Source organism: Pezoporus occidentalis, unplaced genomic scaffold (genome assembly GCF_034315485.1).
Source record: "Pezoporus occidentalis ecotype Australia unplaced genomic scaffold, CSIRO_AGI_Poc_V1 ctg264, whole genome shotgun sequence".
Classification (NCBI taxonomy): domain Eukaryota; kingdom Metazoa; phylum Chordata; class Aves; order Psittaciformes; family Psittacidae; genus Pezoporus; species Pezoporus occidentalis.
Window position 1 is genome coordinate 598,929 of NW_026914545.1, and position 20,434 is coordinate 619,362.

A 20,434-nucleotide genomic window follows, 5' to 3' on the forward strand; every position below is an offset into this window, starting at 1 on the left:
GAGGTACATTTTAGTCGTCTTTGATCATACCCTTTTCTTCCAGTGCAGCTGGGAGCATAGCTGTTCCTGCTTCAGGATGGAGGTAAAAGGAAACAAGTACCACAGCCATATCTTCAAATTAATTGTGACTGTCAGCAGGATGAACTGTTAAGCTAACCCCAAATTTGAATTAAACTTATTTTTAACTGACAACTTCTGAGACTATTTTGTCCTCAAGGTTAGATTTGGTCAAACCCAGGCTAGGACACCATGCCACACAAGTTACAAATGTTAGTTGGGGTTAGTTACAGAAAGTGAACTTTGCTATTTTGACTCACGCTTCTTTGAGAGCTTTGATACTCTTCTGCTTCAATGTGAAGATTCCAAGATTTCAGGTATCACTACCAGTTTGTCAGCTTCCAGTCAGATTCCCTCAATTTTTCAGACTTCTCTGCCCTCTCTTTTATACCTGACCTTCCTTTCCAGTTGCTAGTATCTACTATGGGATCCCAGTTTTCACCTTTATTCTTGGATAACTTGGTGCCCTAGTCCAAAGGACAAGGAGAGTTTGACGAGCATCAGAATAAATGCTGCCTTGGACTTCAATTTCAGTAAAACCTTTAAGGGTTCTTTTATAAGAATACCAGGCAGAAGTGCACCACCTTGGTTTTTTTTGTATTTTTTTGTTTTTGTGGTTTTGTTTGTTGGGTCTGTTGTTTTTTTGTTTTGGGTTTTTTGTTGTGGTTTTTTTTTTTTTGTGTGGGGGGGGTGTTTTTGTTTTTTTCTGGGAATTGCTAGACGTGAATTATTTTTTAAATAATATTTTTATCACGTTATTGGACTGTCCTTAAGTTTTTACTGCCTTTTTGCTGTAATGATTCTAATAGTCTATGAAACACTTTATACTGAAAATGTATCACTCAAACCCACTGATAACAAAGTAGCTTTTCAGGGCAGTGGTTACTGCCCTTGGAGCTGGGATGATGGCTGTCCAGTAATGCTTCTACTGGACCCCACAAATTTTGCATTACTGCTGTTTATGCTTCAGAGTTCCTTAATATGCTTAAGCAACATAGTTCTTACCAGTTCTTATGATTTTATGTCTAAACATGCTAAATAATTCTTTGTTTGTTAACCTGGAAATTAGTTTGTGAATCCATTCATCAAGCGTGTGGCTGTGTTCTGTTTGGGGCTTTTTGTTTTACAGCCTGAATAAAATATCCCTAGTCTTGAAGCAGGGTGAGAAGAGGTCAGCAGAAAATTTGTCCTGTTCCCAAAGTTAGGCCTAAATGTAATAAAAAATGTTCAGTGAAGTTAATATTTCCATATTGTTTGTAGGAGGGGTCACTGCTCTGCTGAAAAACCTGTGTATCACAAAAAGGATAAATTTTTCATAGGGGTACAAATGGCACATCGGCCCATGGCTGCCAGCCTAGCCAGCATCCCTTGTTCCTTCTCCCCATTCCCTTGTTGTTCCTGTCTGGAGCACTTTGGGCCTCTGTGTCTGAACGCAGGACACAATGCTAAGTGCTTGTGGGTATAAGCTGGAGAGAGGGATTGCGTTTGTGTTACTCTGAACTCCTTTTGCTCCTGTAAGCCCCTTTCCTGAGTTTACTTTGTTGTTGCTTCAGTGTTGCAGCATCTTTTGTTACTGATAAGTACAGATAAGTACCGTTGACACCAAAGTAAATGAACCGTGGAGAGAAGTGGGAAGTTCCGGGGGAGTGCCACCTGGTTCTTTTAATGTTTGCAGGTCAGATGGCAATTGCTGCAGATAAGTTTTCTGTGGCACTGATTCTTGTAATTGTATGTGGGACATGAGGAATGCTGATTTTGCTTGCTGACATAATTAATGACAGATGCTTAGACAATAAGCTTGATGACATTTCTTTCACTTTGTGAAAGACCTACATCTCCCGATATGGGTAGTTCCCTCAAAGCAGGAAACCCTTCACCTCTGCTGTGTTTGTTTCTCGCTAGGAAACTGTTGTAGGTATATAGTTAAAAAATTGTACCTGAGTAACACTGGCTCATCACAGAAAACGGAGAGCTTGCCCTGTTCTCCCTGGTCCTTTCCTGTGAGTCTTTAAAGAGTTTTTCTTATTTTTATTAGGTCTCTGTTCCTAATCAGTAATTTTGTCTTCAGGTTTTTTTGTAGTTAAGCGATGCTAAGTGTGGGTCTCTTTACACTTCTCACCCTTCACATTCTACTTGAATACTTTCACAAGAAAAATGGGAGCTGAAGACGGCCCCTGAGCAAAGTTTTCTCTCCTGACACATGCCCGATTGCAACACAATTGAGGCAAAATGCCAGAGCTTTCTACTGTTGCTTAAGGAGGCTCTGCAATGCACAGAGATCCCAGCATACAGAAGGCATAGCCACACGAGCTCTGATCCTTTGGTGCGTGCCCTGGGAATAGTAAAGATGTCAGAGCATACACGAGTGGTGTACGTATGGATCATTTCGCTGTGCTAAATGATGGATTGAATGACTCATTTTATATTCATTTTTAATAAAATATTTTTTCCTCGGTGGCAGAAGATTCTTTAGAATTTTAGGGCTTGGCTGATAAAATGTGATTTGAAGAAGCTTCTGCTCCAGAGAATAGCCTTGGTCTACAGACTGCAGTATTTTGTGGTTTCTAGGACTGTGGGTTTTGTATATTTAGCTTGGCATATTGCAGAGCATTCCAGCAACTGTCTGGACACTGAATTTGAGCAGTCTATAAGGATGATCTCAGATCTTAGTAGGAGAAAGATGAATCCTGCTGGGTGTGTCCTGTGCCAGGTTTACAAAGGTTTACACTTGCTCCTGGGGAAATGGAAGGAGGACAGTGCCTGCTCAGTTGATAAAAGCAGATGTTCTCTTTTTGGAGGTGTGACTGCAAGAGTCCAGCTGCCAATTGACTGTTGGTCAGAAAGTTACTGACTGGCCTTGTCAGCAGAAGACAGTTTTCCACCTGTCTGCTCTAAATGTTAGTAATAGGTGAAATTGTGTGTTGAAACAATAATACAAAGAGAAAAGATGATTATATTTGAAAATCTGTTAATCAGTAGAGGGTTTCTTTTGTATTAAGAACAAGTTGAAATTCTGCTATTGTGTATCTTAGTTACTTTATAACTAAATATTACAATGGTAGCTATAATGATAAGCAATTAACATAGCCATATATGGGGAAGGGTATATGGGTGGATCGAGGGGAGTATTGTGAAACTCTACCAAAGCAGAACTCACGAAGGTACCAGGAGTAGTCAAGTGAAAATAAGAGAATGCTGGCATCCACATAATGGTTGGGACATGTCCAAGAAACAGAAAAGTGAAGAGGATGACCTGAGGAAGACTTCTTACTTCATCCGAGGAAGACTCCTTACTTCATCAGGACGACCACCAGAGGGGGGCTGCACAAGCGCAGAAGAGGCTGATGTCATAATAGACTGATGTGGCAATCCTTGATGCATATGTATTAGTCAGTGATGTAATCTGTATTGAATATGTATTAGTGATGACATTTTTAGTGTATAAATTGCGAGCGCAATGTAACAGGGTTGAATCCAGATTTGGGCGCGTGCCCCTGGTTTCCCAGCGCTGCAATAAAGCACTTCATATAACCATTCCGGTGGTTATGTGTCAGTTCTTACGCTAACATAAGTATAAACTTCTCTTTCTTTGCCCGTGTTGATGTGCTTGCTTCTAGAAGGAAAAAGGGATTGTGATGGTAAAACAAATGCAAGTCGTTAGTTTGTTTCCATCGTGTATGGAAAATGCTGGTGACTGTTTCTCCCAGTTCCAAGCCCTAAGCTTGGCAACTGGAGAAGCATTTCAATGCATGGGGCATCATGGAAAGAAGTCTTACCTTTGCATTTCTCACTTGCACTTTGATTCAAGCTTGTAAAAGTTTAGATTCAGTACTCATCCCATTTGAGTGGGGAAAAAGTAAGTTTAAGTGTTTTATTTTTCTTCCTTACAGGATTTTTTTTTTTTTTCCTCCTTAAACTAGATTTTTCCTCTTCAATTTTGTTAGAGTGGGAGGTGTACATCTTGCTGGGGCTGACTTCCCGCACCAGGGCTTGCTGCCAGCAGGCAGGGAGGTTGGGCAGGTCACAGGAAACTCTGGGTTAGTTGGGCGATGAGGGGGCTTTTCTGATTTTCTCTTGATCCAGTAAAACTTCCACAGGATGGAAGCAGAGGCTGTCTTGTGTAATGGTATGTTATCAAGATACTGCTTGGATTCATAAAGTCTAAACGACCCTTCTGAGCAGACTAGCATCTTTGGAGGTTTCTGACAAGCACTCTTTGGCTGTGGTGTTTGTCGCACAGGATGGTTACTGCCAAGGTATGGGTTCTGAAGAAGCATTTTGAGGGTTTCCCCCAAACCAGCGACTTCGACCTGAAAAAGATAGAGCTGCCAAACTTAAAGGATGGAGGTAAGTGGATGCTGTCTGGTTTTACTTATTCTGGAGGTTGTCTGATTGCTGAGGAATGGCTTTGCATCTGCACAACTGTTTGTTTCTCTGGCTTAGATTTTCAAAAATGGGTTGTCATGCTTTTTGGCAAGCCCTGTACCTCAGCAGAGAAGGGCAGTTGCTCAAGAACATGTATGCTGCTGTGTTTGGTGACTTTTAAAACACACTGCCTTGTGATAACATTCTTACATCAATGCCTGAGCTCTTCCAACTCCATCATGTTGCAGCTGCAGTGTGCTCTTCGCAGTCTCACACTGCCTAATCACATGTAGTGCCCGATGGCAAAAGCATTTTAATGTGTTTGCAAATAAGGCTTACTGGAGAAAATTACTGAAGTGATAATTGCTGAAGCAATATGCCCTCAAAACCAACAGCCACAAGGAAACAGTATTTGTTTAATTTAGAAAGAGGGAAGTGAACTGTGACACAGAGCAAATGAAGAGCTAACTGTAGTAAAACCTAAACATGCTTTTACTGGTGAAAGATTTTAATCTATTTTGCAAAATCCTTTAGAGAATGTTGAAGAAGATAGCCTCCAGATGCAGGCTTTCATTGGAGTTTTTCATGCTGATAGGGAAGGAATTGAGGATAGTGCTGGGGCACAGCAGAGTGACTGGGGTGAGAATGAATCTGTGGCTGGAAGGCCTTGGGGCTGGAGTCAGTTCGGGCTGATCTTTCATTTTAAGAAGCAAAAAGGCAAGACTTCTGTCTGCATTTAACACCTATTTTATTGCTAGTGTTTATCTGTTACATTTGACCTGTTGTGACAGCAAGAGAAAGTGAATAAAGAGGAAAAAAATGCACAGGTTTTATCCTGTGTTTCTCTCTTTTGAAAAGAGTAGGGAATATCATAGCATTTTATGCAAGAGCTTTTGGTTAAAGAATAAACCTAGATTTTGTCTTCACATGGACACAAGTGATTTGGCTTCACATGGACACATACGATGCTGTCTTGACCCTTACCCACCATTTGTCCTTTACAAAATTTACCCCGGTTCATAAGGTGCACCAAAGAATTAGTTACGTTTACAGCTTAAAGGTTTGAAAGGTGATTTCTTCTTACATATGCTTTCAAGTCTTTTCATAGCATGTGTACTTCTAAATTTTGTGCCTGTGGGTATTTAAGAACATGGAATAGTATCTTCCTTCCCATTTTAATCCCTACAGCAAGAAGAGCATAACTTTATACTAGAGTAACACTTCTAAGGGAGATGGGCCTTTCTTGTTATGCTACATGGCCTTGACTGTTCTTCAATCTCACACTGAGAAATGGGGAAATATTTATATCTGACTATGTTTCTAGCTTGTACTAGCTGGACTACTTCAGCACAGGCAATGGAAAGTAGTATTGGGTGGAGAGGAATAGCTAAAACTGCTGTGTGAATGAGCATGTAAAATTTAACAGTATAATTTCCAAAAACTAGAGACATTAGTGTGCAGTAGGCAATCTAGCAGAGGCTTTCCATTAAGGCGGCAAAGCAGTGTTTATATTCGACCTGTGCCAGGGTTTCTTACTGCCCTCTTCTGGTTGAATCATGGGAAGGCATTTTGTATATGGGTCGAAAGTAAGCTGGTGCCTTCCTTAGGGGGTCTAGCCTCTTGAGCCATCTATAGAGTAAGGAGGCAGATAAACAGGGTTGAAAAGAAGATAGCCTCCTGAAGAGATATTATATAAAGTGGTTTTTGTAACAGCACAGTGATAATCCAGAGAAAGCTAATGAATGTAGTGGTTGTTTCTGGTAGCTTTTTCCCTAAAGGATGGCAGGGTATGTGTGTTTTGGGGTGTCAGGAATTCCTGTCACTTTGTTGGAAGACTGACTTGTGGAAACCATGCTTTATTGTACTGCTGTTGCCCAGGAATTTGCTTTGTCTTTTGTTACAGAGTTGCTGCTTGAATCAGTGTTTCTCAGTGTTGATCCTTACATGAGGTATGTCTTTCTTATTTTTAAATTGCTGCCTAAGGTTACCTCATTTATCTCCCACTTAAACATCAAAAGAAATTGTACCAGGAGTAGCCTCTGTTGTCAGAGCCCCAGATGTCATCTGTGTTTTTTTTATAAAAAGTGTGTAAATTACAAGACTCCCAATGTAGAGCTGTGCCAGATTTAGCGAGACATTACAATAACAATGCTGCAGCCCTAGACTTTTCTTGGATTCTGCTGTTCCTTGTCTTGTCTCTTCTACTGGAATGCAAAAGGGTCAGATGAGACTGCAGCTGTTTTGCAGTAGGTGCTTCATTTACCTTAGCAACCTTGTACTTCAGGATACATGTTCTAAGTAGAAAATTGCTGATATGCCCACATTACTAGGTGATAGTTCAAGCACAGGGAGATTGGGTAGTTTGGAGAAGCCTGGTAGACCCTAGTATCAGAGATAGTTCTTTGCAGTCCCAACCTTCTTGTAGTGATGGACCACGCTATTTTATCACCAATGCTCTAGCCCAGTATTTGGTCAAGATGGAATGCTAAGTAGCTGGCTATGGAGAACATCCATTTATGTCTTTACAATGGCAAAGTCTTTGCGATCATCAGCTTACTATTTATGATCTCTTTCTGAATCAGACAGTGCTACTACTATATGTGGAACATCATTAAAAGTTGTTTACAGTAAGTCATCTCTGCCTGTGTTACAGACCTTACAGTCGAAGGGTCATGAAGGAAGGGGACATAATGATAGGCACACAGGTTGCCAGGTAAGATCTTCAGTTCTTGCTATCCTTACATATGGCAGATCTCGAAGGAATATAATGACATCTGAGACATCTGCAGTCTTCATTACCTATTCTTGACTTGAGTGTACGTATTTCTGCAACTGTATTCTTGTCTGTAATTGGTTGGAATGTGTTTTTCCTCTGAGAGCCTCTTTTACCTTCTTGGAGATCATTTAGATCTCTGACACAATCTATATGTTATTTCTGGTGATAAAGTTTTCAAAGGATTTTTTTTTCAAGCAGAGGTATGAAGGACTGACCGCTGTACTTGCTGTAAGTGTCAACTTCACATTTTAAAATCTGATGTGCTAGTAAAATTGCATTCCCAAAACCATGCATGCTATCTGCTCCAGCTGAGAAAGTTCAGTGTTGCCTAAGACACAGCTGTAGCCAAAGGGTTATCTAATTGCATTTTTATTTTTTTTTTATTTAAAGGTTAAATCCATCCTTTCCCAAGCTTGTGGTAATTCAGCTACACAGATGTTCCTTTTGTCAGTCTTCCTGCTGTGCTGCCTATAAGTTGCTGCTCAGTAAAATCTGTGGCCTTTGACTCTTGGTTTCTCTGCAGGAACACTGATGGCTGGGATAAATTAACCAAGTCTGCTGAACAGAAGGCCAACTGTTCCCATTATTTCTTACCTACCCTTTCACAATGTAGTTTTCTTGTTGGGCTAAGAAAGTTGAATTTTTATTTGGCATAGAGACACCACAAGTATGAATTTCTCCCTGTTATTAGATACTGCTTTCTGTCTGGTTTTGTTACTCCGAGAGGTTCCATCTTCAGGATCTTCAACATTTAAATGAGGTGCAGATTGTCTGAGAAGGGGACTGCTTATTACAGCCTATCTGTAACGTCTTGCTTTTCCACTGTTTAATCCTAGCATCCTCTTTTCTGTCTTCTAGCTCACATTAGCCTAGCCTGAATTCATACTGGACTGGTGTTAAAAAAGTTACATCCATGTGGGAACATTCAATTAATTATGGGCAAGGCTGAGGCTAAAATCATCTTGCCTGGTATCTGTCTGGTGGTGAAGGGTACTAGCTAAATGTCCTGATATGAAATATTTCTTTTCTGCTGCATGACAGGTCAATAGGAATAAAGGAGGGAAGAGCCAGTAATGATTTGTCCCTGACAGGGTATTCTTTTTTTCATTTTTTTCTTTTTTCTTCTAAACAGGATTGTAGAAAGCAAGAATCCTGCTTTCACAGTGGGGGTCTTTGTTGTGGCTAAAAGTGGCTGGAGAACCCATTTCATCTCTGATGGGAAAGACCTACAAGCCCTTCCTTCTGGTTGGCCAGAATCGCTCCCCGTATCTCTAGCTCTTGGGACGATTGGCATGCCAGGGTGAGTTTTGACATGCAAAGGCAACTATCCCCTGGAATTTGCTGGGCAGAATGTTTCTGCCTGCCTGTATGTCCTTTGTCTTGTTTTACCAGCATGTTGTCCACTCACTCTGGTAAAAAATGTGTGCTTTGGGATGCCCTTTCCCTGAGAGGGCCTGAAATTTGGCCTGTCCCCTAGGTTGGAGGAGATTTGCCTTGCAGATTATGGTGCCTTTCCTTAAGGAGTTGCAATAAGGTAGAAGGAGGATCCAGGAGAGGCTGGAAAGAATCTGTTTCAGTCTGTAGTGTGCTTTTTAGTAAAGCTTCATCTAAACTTTAGTAGTTCCTACAGATTACTATTGACTGAGGAATGATAGCTGTGCACAGCAGTCATCAGGAGCAGTGTGCCCATCAGTTCAGCCAAGTTTTGCCACCATTTTTTGATGTGATATATGATGGGTATCATTTAATCATTGCCTCAGTCTGGTAGATACCAGCAGGCTACTGTCCTGTGTCTAGCTTGGATTTACTCTTTCTTACAGTGGGTAATTGAGTTGTCACCTTACAGCATTCTCTTTGTGTTTCTCCTTTTGGCTAGTAAGGAAAGCTATTTTCATCTAAGGTAGAGTTCTGACACAGCATCCTGTTTCCCTGTAGTGTATCTGGGTTTGGTTTTTCTTCCTGGGATGGCCATAAAAAGACAAATTAAGAAGGTTGGGTTAATTTTTGCATTTCATAAAGAATGAGGAAAACAAAATCTTATTCTGTTTGTGATGATATTTTGGTCCACTGTGGCCAAGTCACATCTCTTCTGTCTGGCATCTTTTATTTCTTACTGAACATTCTTTCTTTTCCTTCATAGCCTCACTGCATACTTTGGTCTGCTGGAGGTCTGCAAGATGAAGCCAGGGGAGACAGTGCTGGTTAATGCTGCAGCTGGTGCTGTGGGCTCTGTGGTGGGTCAGCTTGCTAAGATTGGGGTGAGTTGCTTGGAAAGCTCACCTGGTAGACAGGGGAAGAATGAATGATCAGGAGGGAAATCATCCCTGAAAGCATGCCTGCAGTAAGGTATTGAGATGGGACAAGCCTCTGAATACGTATCAAAGCTAGTTGAATGTTTTCTAGAGCTTAGGAACTTGTATGGTGATGATAGGCTTACCTTTAGGGTGAGCCCTCTGCCCAGTACTCTGTGTCAGCCTGTCTTGTGAGCAGACGTTTAGAAATGCTTCTCTCCTTTCCTTGCAGGGTTGCAAAGTTGTTGGCTGTGCTGGCTCAGATGACAAGGTTGCCTATCTGAAAAAAATAGGCTTTGATGAAGCCTTTAATTACAAGACTGTTACATCTCTGGATGAAGCACTATGTAAAGCCTCTCCTGATGGCTATGACTGTTTCTTTGACAACGTGAGTTCAGAGAGAGGGCCTTGCCCTGAGCAGACTGTCATTTGACTTAAACTATAGCAGGAATTCAATGTTCTATACATCTAATTGAAGACTGTAACAGAAACATGGTACTGAATTCCATCTAATTGAGAAATGGTCTCCGTAAGAGCTTACTCCTCTTACGGGGTGACCGGTAGAGGGTTTCTGACCTCTCCCAAGTAAAGCTAGAGTTAACATGGACTGTGGACTGTTTGAGTTAGCTGTTTGAATGTGACCATCTTGTTTGGGAAGCTAAGAGAGTTTCACAGTGAGGATGCAGTCAAACCATGTCAGTTTGCCTTCAAGCCAGAGAACAAGCCCTGGCTTTTCTGATTTCTTAGCATAGCTAACATGTGCATTATAACTGGTAATACAATACCTGGCACAGGAGTATTAGCTGAGATACTGACCTAAAACTGCCTGCCTAGCTACCTGATTTAAAAGGGCAGGCATCATTGTTCCTTGTCTGTCTCTCAGCACTTTGTCTGCTGATGCAGGGATGAGGTCCTTGTGATTCTGTGTGGATTGCAAAGCACCCACATTGGCAGTTGTGAATGCATGGTGTCAGGACAAAGTGCTTGCCCATGTGGGAGGAGCTCCTGGTTGCTTTGCCTTACTTACCCTTCCAAATTTCATGTCTTGTGCTGCTAAGGTCTTAAATCAGTTTTATGATCATGTCTGCTTCCTTCTCTCTCACTTCCAACTTTCGTGCAGAGCTATCCCCAGCAGTAAATGTTCTCACAGTTTTTCTCCATTAAAAGCTTCTGAGCACAGCACAAGAGAATCATGAGGTAAAAACTTTATGTCACCATGATGTAAAGAGATAAAAGTGCAGAATGGTGTGGATGAAAAGCAGAGGTGGTCCTTTCTAATAACCCTAGATGTGCCCCTCAGGAGAAAGGATCCTGCCAATTTTGTGAAGCAAACTCAGAACTAAAACAAATTCCCTGTGTTCATAACTAATTTTTACAAGAGTGGGATTGCATCTATAGGTGCTGACTAACTGTAAGAATTTCTGCAGCTGCTGAGCTTTTGAAGTAGTGGAACTTCCATCTCCACCACTTGACTGAACCTGTTGGTGCAACAATGCAAGATTGGCAATCAGTGCCTAACATTGGATTGTCTCTAATGCTGTACACACTTTGGATCCTGTAGGTGGGTGGAGAATTTGCCAGTGTTGCTATCAACCAGATGAAGAAATACGGAAGGATTGCAGTCTGCGGAGCCATCTCTCAGTACAATGACTCTGTGCCTCAGAAGGGTGTGGGCCTGCTTTCTCATGTTTAAATCTATTTCGTTTGGTGATGGTAGAGAGAAAGTTGTAATGGGAGTCTCTTAAGGTTTTATTGGTTGTTTCTGCATATTATTTGAGTGTATGCATGTCTGTACATTTGGGTAGCTAACTAACCACTGCTCTGGGATGGTGGGAGTGTTAACACACTGTGTGTACGTGCACTCATACTCCTTTGTACACACTTGTATCAGATGGAGAACATCAGCTGATTAGAAATGAAGGAGAGACTAAACTGTTTAAAACAGAACTCCCCAAGGCTCTAAACAGATACAGATCAGTAGAAGGCAGGTGTAGTTGCATGATGCCATTTACACAGTACATACTTTTAGACAGCAGAATGGATATCCCTCAGGTTTAAATGAGGCAGTTTAGGGTTGGGATTTGTTGTTGATTATTGGTTTGGTTTGTTGGGTTTTTATTTATTTATTTATTTATTTATTTATTTGTTGGGGTGGTTTTTTTTTTTGGGGGGGGGTGTGTTAGTTTTGGATTTTGGGGGAGGATTTTTTTGGTTTTGTAGGATTTCAGCTACCGGTAAAACTGTTGGGAAATGAGGCTGAGATGAATATTCACTTTCAATATCATTAGGTTTTCCAAATTTGCCTTCCAGAAGACATACGTGGTCTGAATTCTCTTTGACAAGTGACTGACTTTAGTTGGCCATACCACTTTAAAAATGGGACAGGCTTTTGAGAGTGGGGACACTGCTGCACATTTTATGACTGAGGGAACTTTTTTTTAATGTGTTTAACTTTTTTGATACTTAAGAGGAACATGAGAGCGTGGCAAACTATCAAACAAGCTGCCAAAACAGGATTTCCAGGATCTACCTGTAGCCCCTCAGGTGAAGCTGAGGCCACTGCAGAATGAAACTTTTCAGAACTATTGGGTGTTTAGCCCCACAGCTTTACAGATTAGGCCTGTTTCCTGGAAGCTGTCTGTCCATGAATTCTTGGTCTTTTGTCCTGGAAATTCTGTTTGGAAAAAACAGCAGTTGGCTCTGCTTGGAATGATGTGATTCAGTGTTCTATATGTGCTACTAGCTTGCTTTCTGCATTGGTTCTTATTTTAAATGAAACTTACTGCAGGTGGTTTGCTCATTCCTTTCTCTTGCAGGGCCTTATGTGCAGATGCCAATGATCTTCAAAGAACTTCAAATGGAAGGGTTTCTTGTGACCAGCTGGAATAACCGCTGGGAGGAAGGTCTGAAGGCACTGCTAAAGTGGGTCATGGAGGTAAGGAAGGAAGGTGTAGGTTTTTGTTAGGTGTACTCACTCCATAGCTTCCCTCTTTGCAAGGGGTCTCTTGTCATAGCTGATGAGGTGAGGCTCCAGCGTGATACTTTTCTTCCACCTGACTTGATCTTTGAACCTTTTGGGGACAGTCAAACCATAGTGAACATACCTGATCCCTTCTGCTTTGTTGAGACCTGCAATATTAGCTTGTAGACTTAAATATATTCCAGAATACACGTAAGCTTTGAAAAAGGATGCTGACAGAGTAATTCAAAACACTTCTGTGGCAATGGAGAGTTTCCTTTTTAGAGTAATTCCTCTATCCCATTCCAAGAACAAATACAGACTGGGTAGAGAATGGATTGAGAGCACCCCTAGGGAGAAGGACTTGGGTTGTTGGTTCCTGAGAAGCTCAACGTGAGCCGGCAGTGTGCACTTGCAGCCCATTAAGCTGTGTTCTGGGCTGCATGAAAAGTAGCGTGACCAGCAGGTTGAGGGAGGTGATCCTGCCCCTCTGCTGTGGTGAGACCCCACCTGCAGTACTGCATTCAGCTCTGGGGCACTCAACACAAGAGAGACATGGACCTGCTGGAGTGTGAGTCCAGAGGAGGACATGAAGATGATCAGAGGGCCAGAGCACCTCTCCTATGGAGATAGGCTGAGAGAGTTGGGCTTGTCCACCCTGGGGAAGAAAAGGCTTTGGACAGACCCTAAGCCTTTCAGTACCTAAAGGGGGCCTAGAGAAAAGCTCGAGAGGGACATGGGGATGTAGTGATGAGACATTACAAGGGCATGTAATGATGAGACAAGGGGAATGGCTTTAAACTGAAAGAGGGTAGATTTAGATTAGATATTAGGAAGAAATTCTTTACTGTGAGGGTGGTGAGGCACTGGAGCATGTTGTCCAGAGAAACTGTGGATCCGTGGCAGTGTTCAGGGCCAGGTTGAATGGGGCTTTGAGCTACCTGGTTGAGTGGACGGTGTCCCTGCCCTGACATGGGCAGGGGGGTTGGACTAGATGATCTTTAAGGTTCCTTCCAACCCAAACCATTCTGTGATTGTATTTCTCATTCAGAAGTCCTCTTTCATTTGTAGTATGAGCAGGGATTTCCATTGTAGTGGTGCACTGAAATTACTGTCAAGAATGGATGTTTTTAATGTAATTGGGAGCTTGTCTTTAAAGGGACTTCATAGGGAATTTGCTAAATTTTACTTCTCTAAATGGAGGCTGAGTTTAATACTTGGTTCATGGCTGTGAAAAGCTTGTGAGTTTTAACACTAAAGCCTAAAAAGCTCTAACTGAGTATTTTGGATGGCTTGGCTTTTGATCACTTGGATTTGCAATTCCATGCTTCCCTAAGGGTAGAGACAGGCCTTGCTTTGGGGAAATAATCCCCTAGCTGTACATTGTTTGGGGACCAAGGAGCACTGTATCTGTCCTGGTGTGTTTTTTATAGTAGTGCCTTTTGCTCCCTGTTATAACTCCAAGTAGGAGGTCTTGCAAGAAAAGCAGGTCCTCACAATAGCCTAACAACAGCCTACCTGCTTTTGAGAAGTTACCCTGGTGCATGCCAGCTTGCATGTTTCAGATGAAACATACAAGCTGGAAGAAATTTGGTTGCACTTTAGTCTCCTGGAGATGGTAAAAACTAGGCAGCTGGTGAATGAAAACTCAGCAATTTGCTTTCTTACTTTTGACAGGGAAAGGTGAAGTGCCACGAACAAGTCACTGAAGGATTTGAGAACATGCCAGCAGCTTTCATTGGAATGTTAAAAGGAGAAAATCTTGGAAAAGCTGTTGTAAAAGTCTGAAGGTCACATTCCTGGGGACTGGCAGAGGAGAATGATTCTGTTAAGGGCTTTTAACTCATTGATCGAAATGTGTGTTTCAGTCTTTTTGCTGGACATTTGGCGATAACTTCTGTTAATTGGACTAATAAATGTAAGTATATGTCAGTTGATTTGCTCTTGAAGAACTTGAGAGCTGCTTCCCAAAGCTACACAAAAATATTGCCTTAAAACAGCTGAACTTCATCAGAGCTTTAACAGATTTACTAGAAACTTGAACCTTTTCTATGAGTCAGAATTGCTTTTCCTTTCTACAGGCCAAAAGCTTTGCGAGCTGATGGCATGTATCATGACTATGTTTAACCATTGATTTTGCCCAGAACTCAGCAAGAGGGATTTTTAAAAATCAATATCATGGAGCAGAGAACAGGTTAATAGCACCTGGGGGTTCCCATCTTCCTCTATGGATGGCTTTTCTTAACTTTCATAAGGAAATGTAGGTATCCTGGTTCTTTTGAGATATGGAAACTAAAAAAATAAATCTGTTAATGAATACTTTGCTCGTGTTACAGTTCTGTTTGTGGAATGCCCTCCTGTTCTCTTCCTTGCAGTTAACACAGAGTGGCTAAGATATTACAAGCACTTATTTATGCCAGTAGATCTCACAGAACAGGTGATCTTATTGATGGATTGGTCACTTATTGATGGATAACTGATGGATAGGTCACTTATTTTCTCGAGTAATTTGGCCATTGGTGACCAAGCTTAGAGTTGACCTTGCTGTGATGTTCAGCCTGGCAGTCATGGAAGATGAGATCAGTATGCTGGCCCTAGCTGTGCTAAATTGGTGTCCAGCACCCAGATGATGCTGAGTAAAGGAGACACAGGCATTAGCAACAATAAATATCTTAGATGTATTGAAAAAGTGGGAACAAGAACTTGTTACGGAATACAGACAAGTATTGAGTGTCATGGTGGCCCATCTTCAAACACTGTGGAGGACTCCTTGGTTAATTTTTAGGTCTCATCTGTGAAGAGGTGTCCTAAGTGGCCTTAATGTCTCTGTAGTGTCAGGATTAGATGCTCTTGTCTGTCCACAAGAAGAGGTCACTTACTTGCTGAAGATGTAGATCAACTAATACTTGCTAAGAGGACTGAAAAAAAATACTGTCCTTAAATACAGGTTGACTGGCCACTGGTGAAATAATGCATCTTGGCACAAGTAGAGGAGAGCTTCTGGTTGTTTATAGGGTTTTCTGAGCAGAATTACTTGCCAGTTTGCGTTAGCTCCAGTGCTGTGCTTTTCAGCCAGGCTCTGAGAAAGATCTGTGAATTAATACCGCTGCACATCATGGAAAATGGTAAACCAGAAAAGGGAGTTTATTGTCAGTAGGCTTTGGAACCACTGTGTCGAGGTCTGCTGTTGTTTGGTGGCTTTTTACTAAGACATTTTCAGAGGGCTTGCAAGTCCTAAAATACTGAGTCAGTTTTGGGCAGTACTGTGCAGTCCAGCCTGTTCTCCAGCCAGTTGCACGAGGCCTGTGAGAAAATGCTGGCTGCCATCACCCTTCCAATGGCATTATCACTCTGCATCTGACCTTAAGGGCTTTCTGGGAAGGGGTGAGCACTTGGTGGTTCCAGAGGCTGTCAGAAGGTGTGCAAGGGATTATCTGTGGCTAGGTTCCCTTTGGCACTGCAGCAGTCCTCCATTGCATGCATCTTCAAAGGTGTCGGCTTTGTCCAGAGTGCAATGCCCATTCCTCAGTGGTCCTGGGGCTGTGCTTGTAGTCATCTCTGGTTTTCTTGTGCTGCTTTTTTCTGGTCTGGCATGTCTGTGCCATTTCACAAGCAAGTAAGCTTGACAGTGGGATTTCTGAAGCCATTTAGGATCCCAGTTCATTGAGGATGTAATAGATGAAAGCAAAAGGAGTTTAAAACGGTCTTAAATGTAAACAGCTGCAGGCTTCATCCTCTGTGGGCTAAATAGCTCATTTGTATGTGTTATTTCTAGAGTAGTGGTTTAACCACTTGATGCCTTATGCCTGACTATGCAAAATGAAACAGGCTGTATATTAGAGGTGCTCCGGTCTAATAAATATTGCAACTTTTGTGTCCTGTTCCTAAGCAAATTGAAGCTGGCACTCGGGGCAATAACCTGCCTGAGCTTAGGACACAGCGGGGACCAGCCTTTAGAAGTTCACCATAGTCTGCCACACCAAGGGTGGTCTCAGGAAGCCCCAGGAGTTAATGCAAAGAACTGTGATTGCTGAAACCGAGGAGCTATTCCAGGAGTGCCCTGCTGCCTGCTGAGCTTCTCTCACCATCCTCCAGGGTGGGTGGCCACAGGAGGGGTCAGGACAACACAACCCAGCCGCAGCGCCCATTCTCATGGGAGCCCTGTTCCCAGATGAGTGAAATCCAGTCATAACCCCCCCAGCACCGCTGATGCAGCCTGTATGGAAGTGAGCAAGACATACCTTAGATCCTTTGCTCTTACTTTGCTCCCCCACTCTCTGACTGGCTGTTCATCTCTTATACCCCCACCCAGCTAGACTGCAACAGCTCCAAGCAAGTTCCTCAAAGCTTAGCTTGCTGCTGGCCTTTAATTACAGTGTGGGGATATACCTCATGTTCCTGTCCTCAGCCTCTTGTAACTAGCTGTACAGGGACTCCAATTCCTACTAAGCTTGAAAGTGTTTGGGGCTGTTCTGCTAAGTGGTGCTAAAACTGACTATTGCATTTCTATTGTCAGAAAGCTTCACAGTCCCAGTGTCTGTTTATGGTGCCAGGCCTTGCTCTTCTTCAGGCTTCCCTCTCAGAGGGGCTAGAAAGAGAGCAAAGAAAAGTGAGAAACAGACTTTAATTGCTGCCTTGAGGAAATGTCATGGACTGACTCCAGTGGAGGGCAAATGGCCCAAGCCTGTCCTAAAACTTCCTCTATGGATACAGTTGGATCCAATGCCTGGCTTCTCCCCACCCTAGCGTCTGTTCACACCTCTGCCACTCACCCCAGATGTTCCCATTCCTGGAGGCCAGGCAGATGGTGGCACCTGGAAACCTACCCCCCCGGCATTCTTCTCCAGCCCATTACCTAGAGACAGATGCCACCATCAGCTGGTGCTGTCAGAGAGGTAAAAGCGTCTCCAGAGCCAGGGTGTGTATAACGCATGTATGGGCAGTCACTGCCACCTTGTGGACATTAGCAGACTTGTGTCCCAGCTGCAGGTAGAGAGAAAGCTTCAGGCAGCTCCCATGCATCCTTCGCCTTCTCTGTCTACCAACCTGGACCAACCCAGCTTTCCCTCTCCAACGGAGTTAAAAATGCATTTCGTATGGGTGTGTTTCTCTGACATCTCCACAAGACCGTTTCAAGTTCCTCAAACTCATCTAGTTGATCCTCACCAAAGCTGGAGGCATCGGGCTGGTTGGTTATGCTTCTTGCCTGCATGAAACCTCCACTGAAAATAAGGATCCACAATATGGTTCAGCTTCTGCTCAGCTAAACTGAGTACAGCACCCACTGCCTCCCCAGAGCTCCTTATCAGACTCTTGTTCCTGCTATAGTTTTGTGTTTGGTTTTCTGAGGAAGACCTACAAGATAAAGGTTGCAGCAGTTGGGGTAGAGTTGGTATACAGTTACTGCTTCAGATGAAGAGCAGACTCCATGCTATGGACAGGCCCCTGCTAAGCCTGAGGCCCAATCAGTCCTGTTGTCAGCATAGCAGTGTCTTAGGTTTACATGGGAAGCTTTAGGGGTGAAGCAGGTGGGGAAGGGGGATGCCAGGGTAGTTACCATGAGAAGACACCAGAAGCTGCCACTACATGAGGGCCACTGACAGCCAGCTCCAAAAAGTACCTGCTGCTGGCCAGAGCTGAGACCTCTGTGAGAAGATACTTGATGAAGGGTAAAAAAGCACCATGCCCCAGCAGCAGGGGGAGACGAACAGGACTACATGAGCAAAAGCCACCATGCAGGCACCAAGGTCAGTGCTGGAGGCGACAAGGTGTTCCAGGCACCAGAGCAGAGATTTTCCCCTGCAGCATGTGGTGCAGACCATGGTAAGGCAGCTGTGCTCCTGCAGCCCACAGTGCAGATATTTACCTGCAGCACAGGGAGGACCCCATACTAGAGCAAGGGGGAACATGCAGCTCATGGACAACCCACAGAAAACCTGACTCCTGGCAGGGCTTCTGGCCCGTGGAGAGGAGCCTACACTGGAGCAGGTTGCTGGCAGCATCTGTGGCCCACAGAGCACCCATACTGAAACAATTCATTCTTAAAAGACTCTATCCTACAGACCCCACACTGGAACATGGGGGAAGAGCATAAGGAAGGAGCAGCAGAGGTGAAATGTTAAGAACTAACCAAAACCCCCATTCCCATGCACTGCTCAGGGGTGGGACAGTGGGAGACCCAGGAGTGAAACAGCCTGGGAAGAAGGGAGAAACAGGGGAAGGTGGTTGTAGATCTGTCCTTATTTCTTACTGCAACTAAACAGACTAGGATAGCAAGTTAATTTCCCTAAGACAAGCCTGTTTTGCCTGTGACTGTAATTGCCAAGTGATCTCCCTGTCATTACCTCAAGAGAAGGCTTGTCAGTTAAACAAGGTTAGCCCACCAGTCAGTCTCTCCCACTCCTCTCCAGGGGCCAGGGATCAGCACTAGAGTTCATCCAGCAAGGATTTCACCAGTATATTCCTCGAGCCAATGCTTTGAGTGGCTGAAAGCTGTACATCATAGAGCACAAGGGAGCTGCTGTTACCACAGTATGTGGGCAATAGTAAAACTGGCTGGTTTGTTGTTTTTTTTTTCCCTGCTAGATCCAGCTAGTTTTGACAAATGAAGAGTAAAAATTTAAACATTAAAATAATTAAATACTCTTACTGGAATCATTCAAGGGCAGAATCAAAGTCTAACTTCATTCAAGTTAAGGACAGAATGAAAAGCAGATGGTTAACTGGAGTTACACTACTGCTCCAAGAGATGTGGAAGAGATGTGCAGGTGGTTAACAGACTCCTTCCCCAAGTGCACGATGGCAGTTTCAGAACATGTGGATGAGTTGGTGCCACTGTTTCACTGCAATCCAATCACACATAGTTCTCTTGTCCACTGTCTGTGACCCCTTGCCCATACCTTTCATGAGTTCACTCATTAAGCCTAGTTATTTGAGCCATGTGTTCCAATTGCTGTACTCAAGGAAGTACTTCTCTTCCTGTTGGCCAGCCCACTGTAAGAAAGTGAGCGAGGCAACAGGCCTGCAGACAAAGCCATCTTGCTGTACTGGTTTGACAGCAAGGCACAGGTCCCAGCCATTTCATAGCCAAATGAGACTGCAGTCATTGCCTCAGGGGAGAACTTCTTTTCTGAAGCCTTTACTCCAAGGAGAAACCTTTATATGTTTTCTTCTCTGCCATGTAGCTCAAGTTTCTTCCAAGCATTCAAGTCAGTTTGCCATCTACCACTTCCCTCTCAAAAGCATCTTTTCAGGTCACTGGATCAAAGCAGTTGGTTCTGTTCATGAAAGCAGCAGACCACAGAGTTCAATGAAACCATGACTGCTGCGCTGTCTGGCACATGGTAATACTTGCCTTACCCTTGACATGAAAAACAAGCAGAACACCACACCTGCTGAGCTCTCCAGGATGTTACTTAATACCCATGTGGCAGGGCAGATGGCCCAAGTTCTTAGCAAGGCTACTTGTACCCATACCAGTTAGGGCAAAACTTCTATTTGCTGTATCTCGGCTTTAACAATGCCTGAAGTGCCAGGTTCTTGCCTGCTGGGATGCAGTGCTGCTCCCATCCTGAACAGGGCCTCTCTCCCCAGCTGGGCACTGTTGCCCTAGGGATGGAGCCCACTCACAGCTCAGCTAGGTGCAACCATTAGGCTTTTCATATCATCACCCATCATGTCAAGAACCAAGAGTCAAATTCCGATGTATCTATGCATTTGAAGAGAATATGCTTGCTGGCTCCTGCAAAGGGAAAGCTGTCCCACGACACAGATCCTCACTGCACATGCCTTCAAGAACACATCCTTTTACATAAAGCTATGCAAGTTATTTTCATCACACTATGCCTACATGCCAGTGCTCAGAGCAGGAATATACTGCAGCACAGGAACCTAAAGACCTGCTGCATTTCCAAGAACTGCTTTGCACCCCTGGTTTCAGCACAAGTTATTCCAGTATTTTCCATCCATCTTTCCCAATTCTGTCTT

At 43.3% G+C, this 20,434-nt stretch overlaps 1 protein-coding gene across 3 annotated transcripts; it reads left to right on the top strand.

Moving 5' to 3' along the window:
* The first annotated feature begins 2,319 nt into the window (after positions 1 to 2,319).
* PTGR1 (prostaglandin reductase 1) lies at positions 2,320 to 14,767 on the top strand. 3 transcript variants are annotated; one of them, XM_062624288.1, is made up of 10 exons: positions 2,320 to 2,427; positions 4,298 to 4,404; positions 6,326 to 6,371; positions 7,076 to 7,135; positions 8,331 to 8,498; positions 9,339 to 9,456; positions 9,722 to 9,877; positions 11,051 to 11,156; positions 12,306 to 12,424; positions 14,126 to 14,767. In XM_062624288.1, exons 1-10 carry the CDS (start codon positions 2,405 to 2,407, stop codon positions 14,234 to 14,236), a joined length of 1,014 nt encoding a protein of 337 aa, XP_062480272.1. In that variant the 5' UTR covers positions 2,320 to 2,404; the 3' UTR covers positions 14,237 to 14,767. The 3 variants fall into 3 exon arrangements, with proteins under 3 accessions (XP_062480272.1, XP_062480274.1, XP_062480273.1); XM_062624290.1 differs by lacking the exon at positions 2,320 to 2,427 and adding an exon at positions 2,839 to 2,857; XM_062624289.1 differs by lacking the exon at positions 2,320 to 2,427 and adding an exon at positions 2,864 to 2,952.
* Positions 14,768 to 20,434: the final 5,667 nt, after the last annotated feature.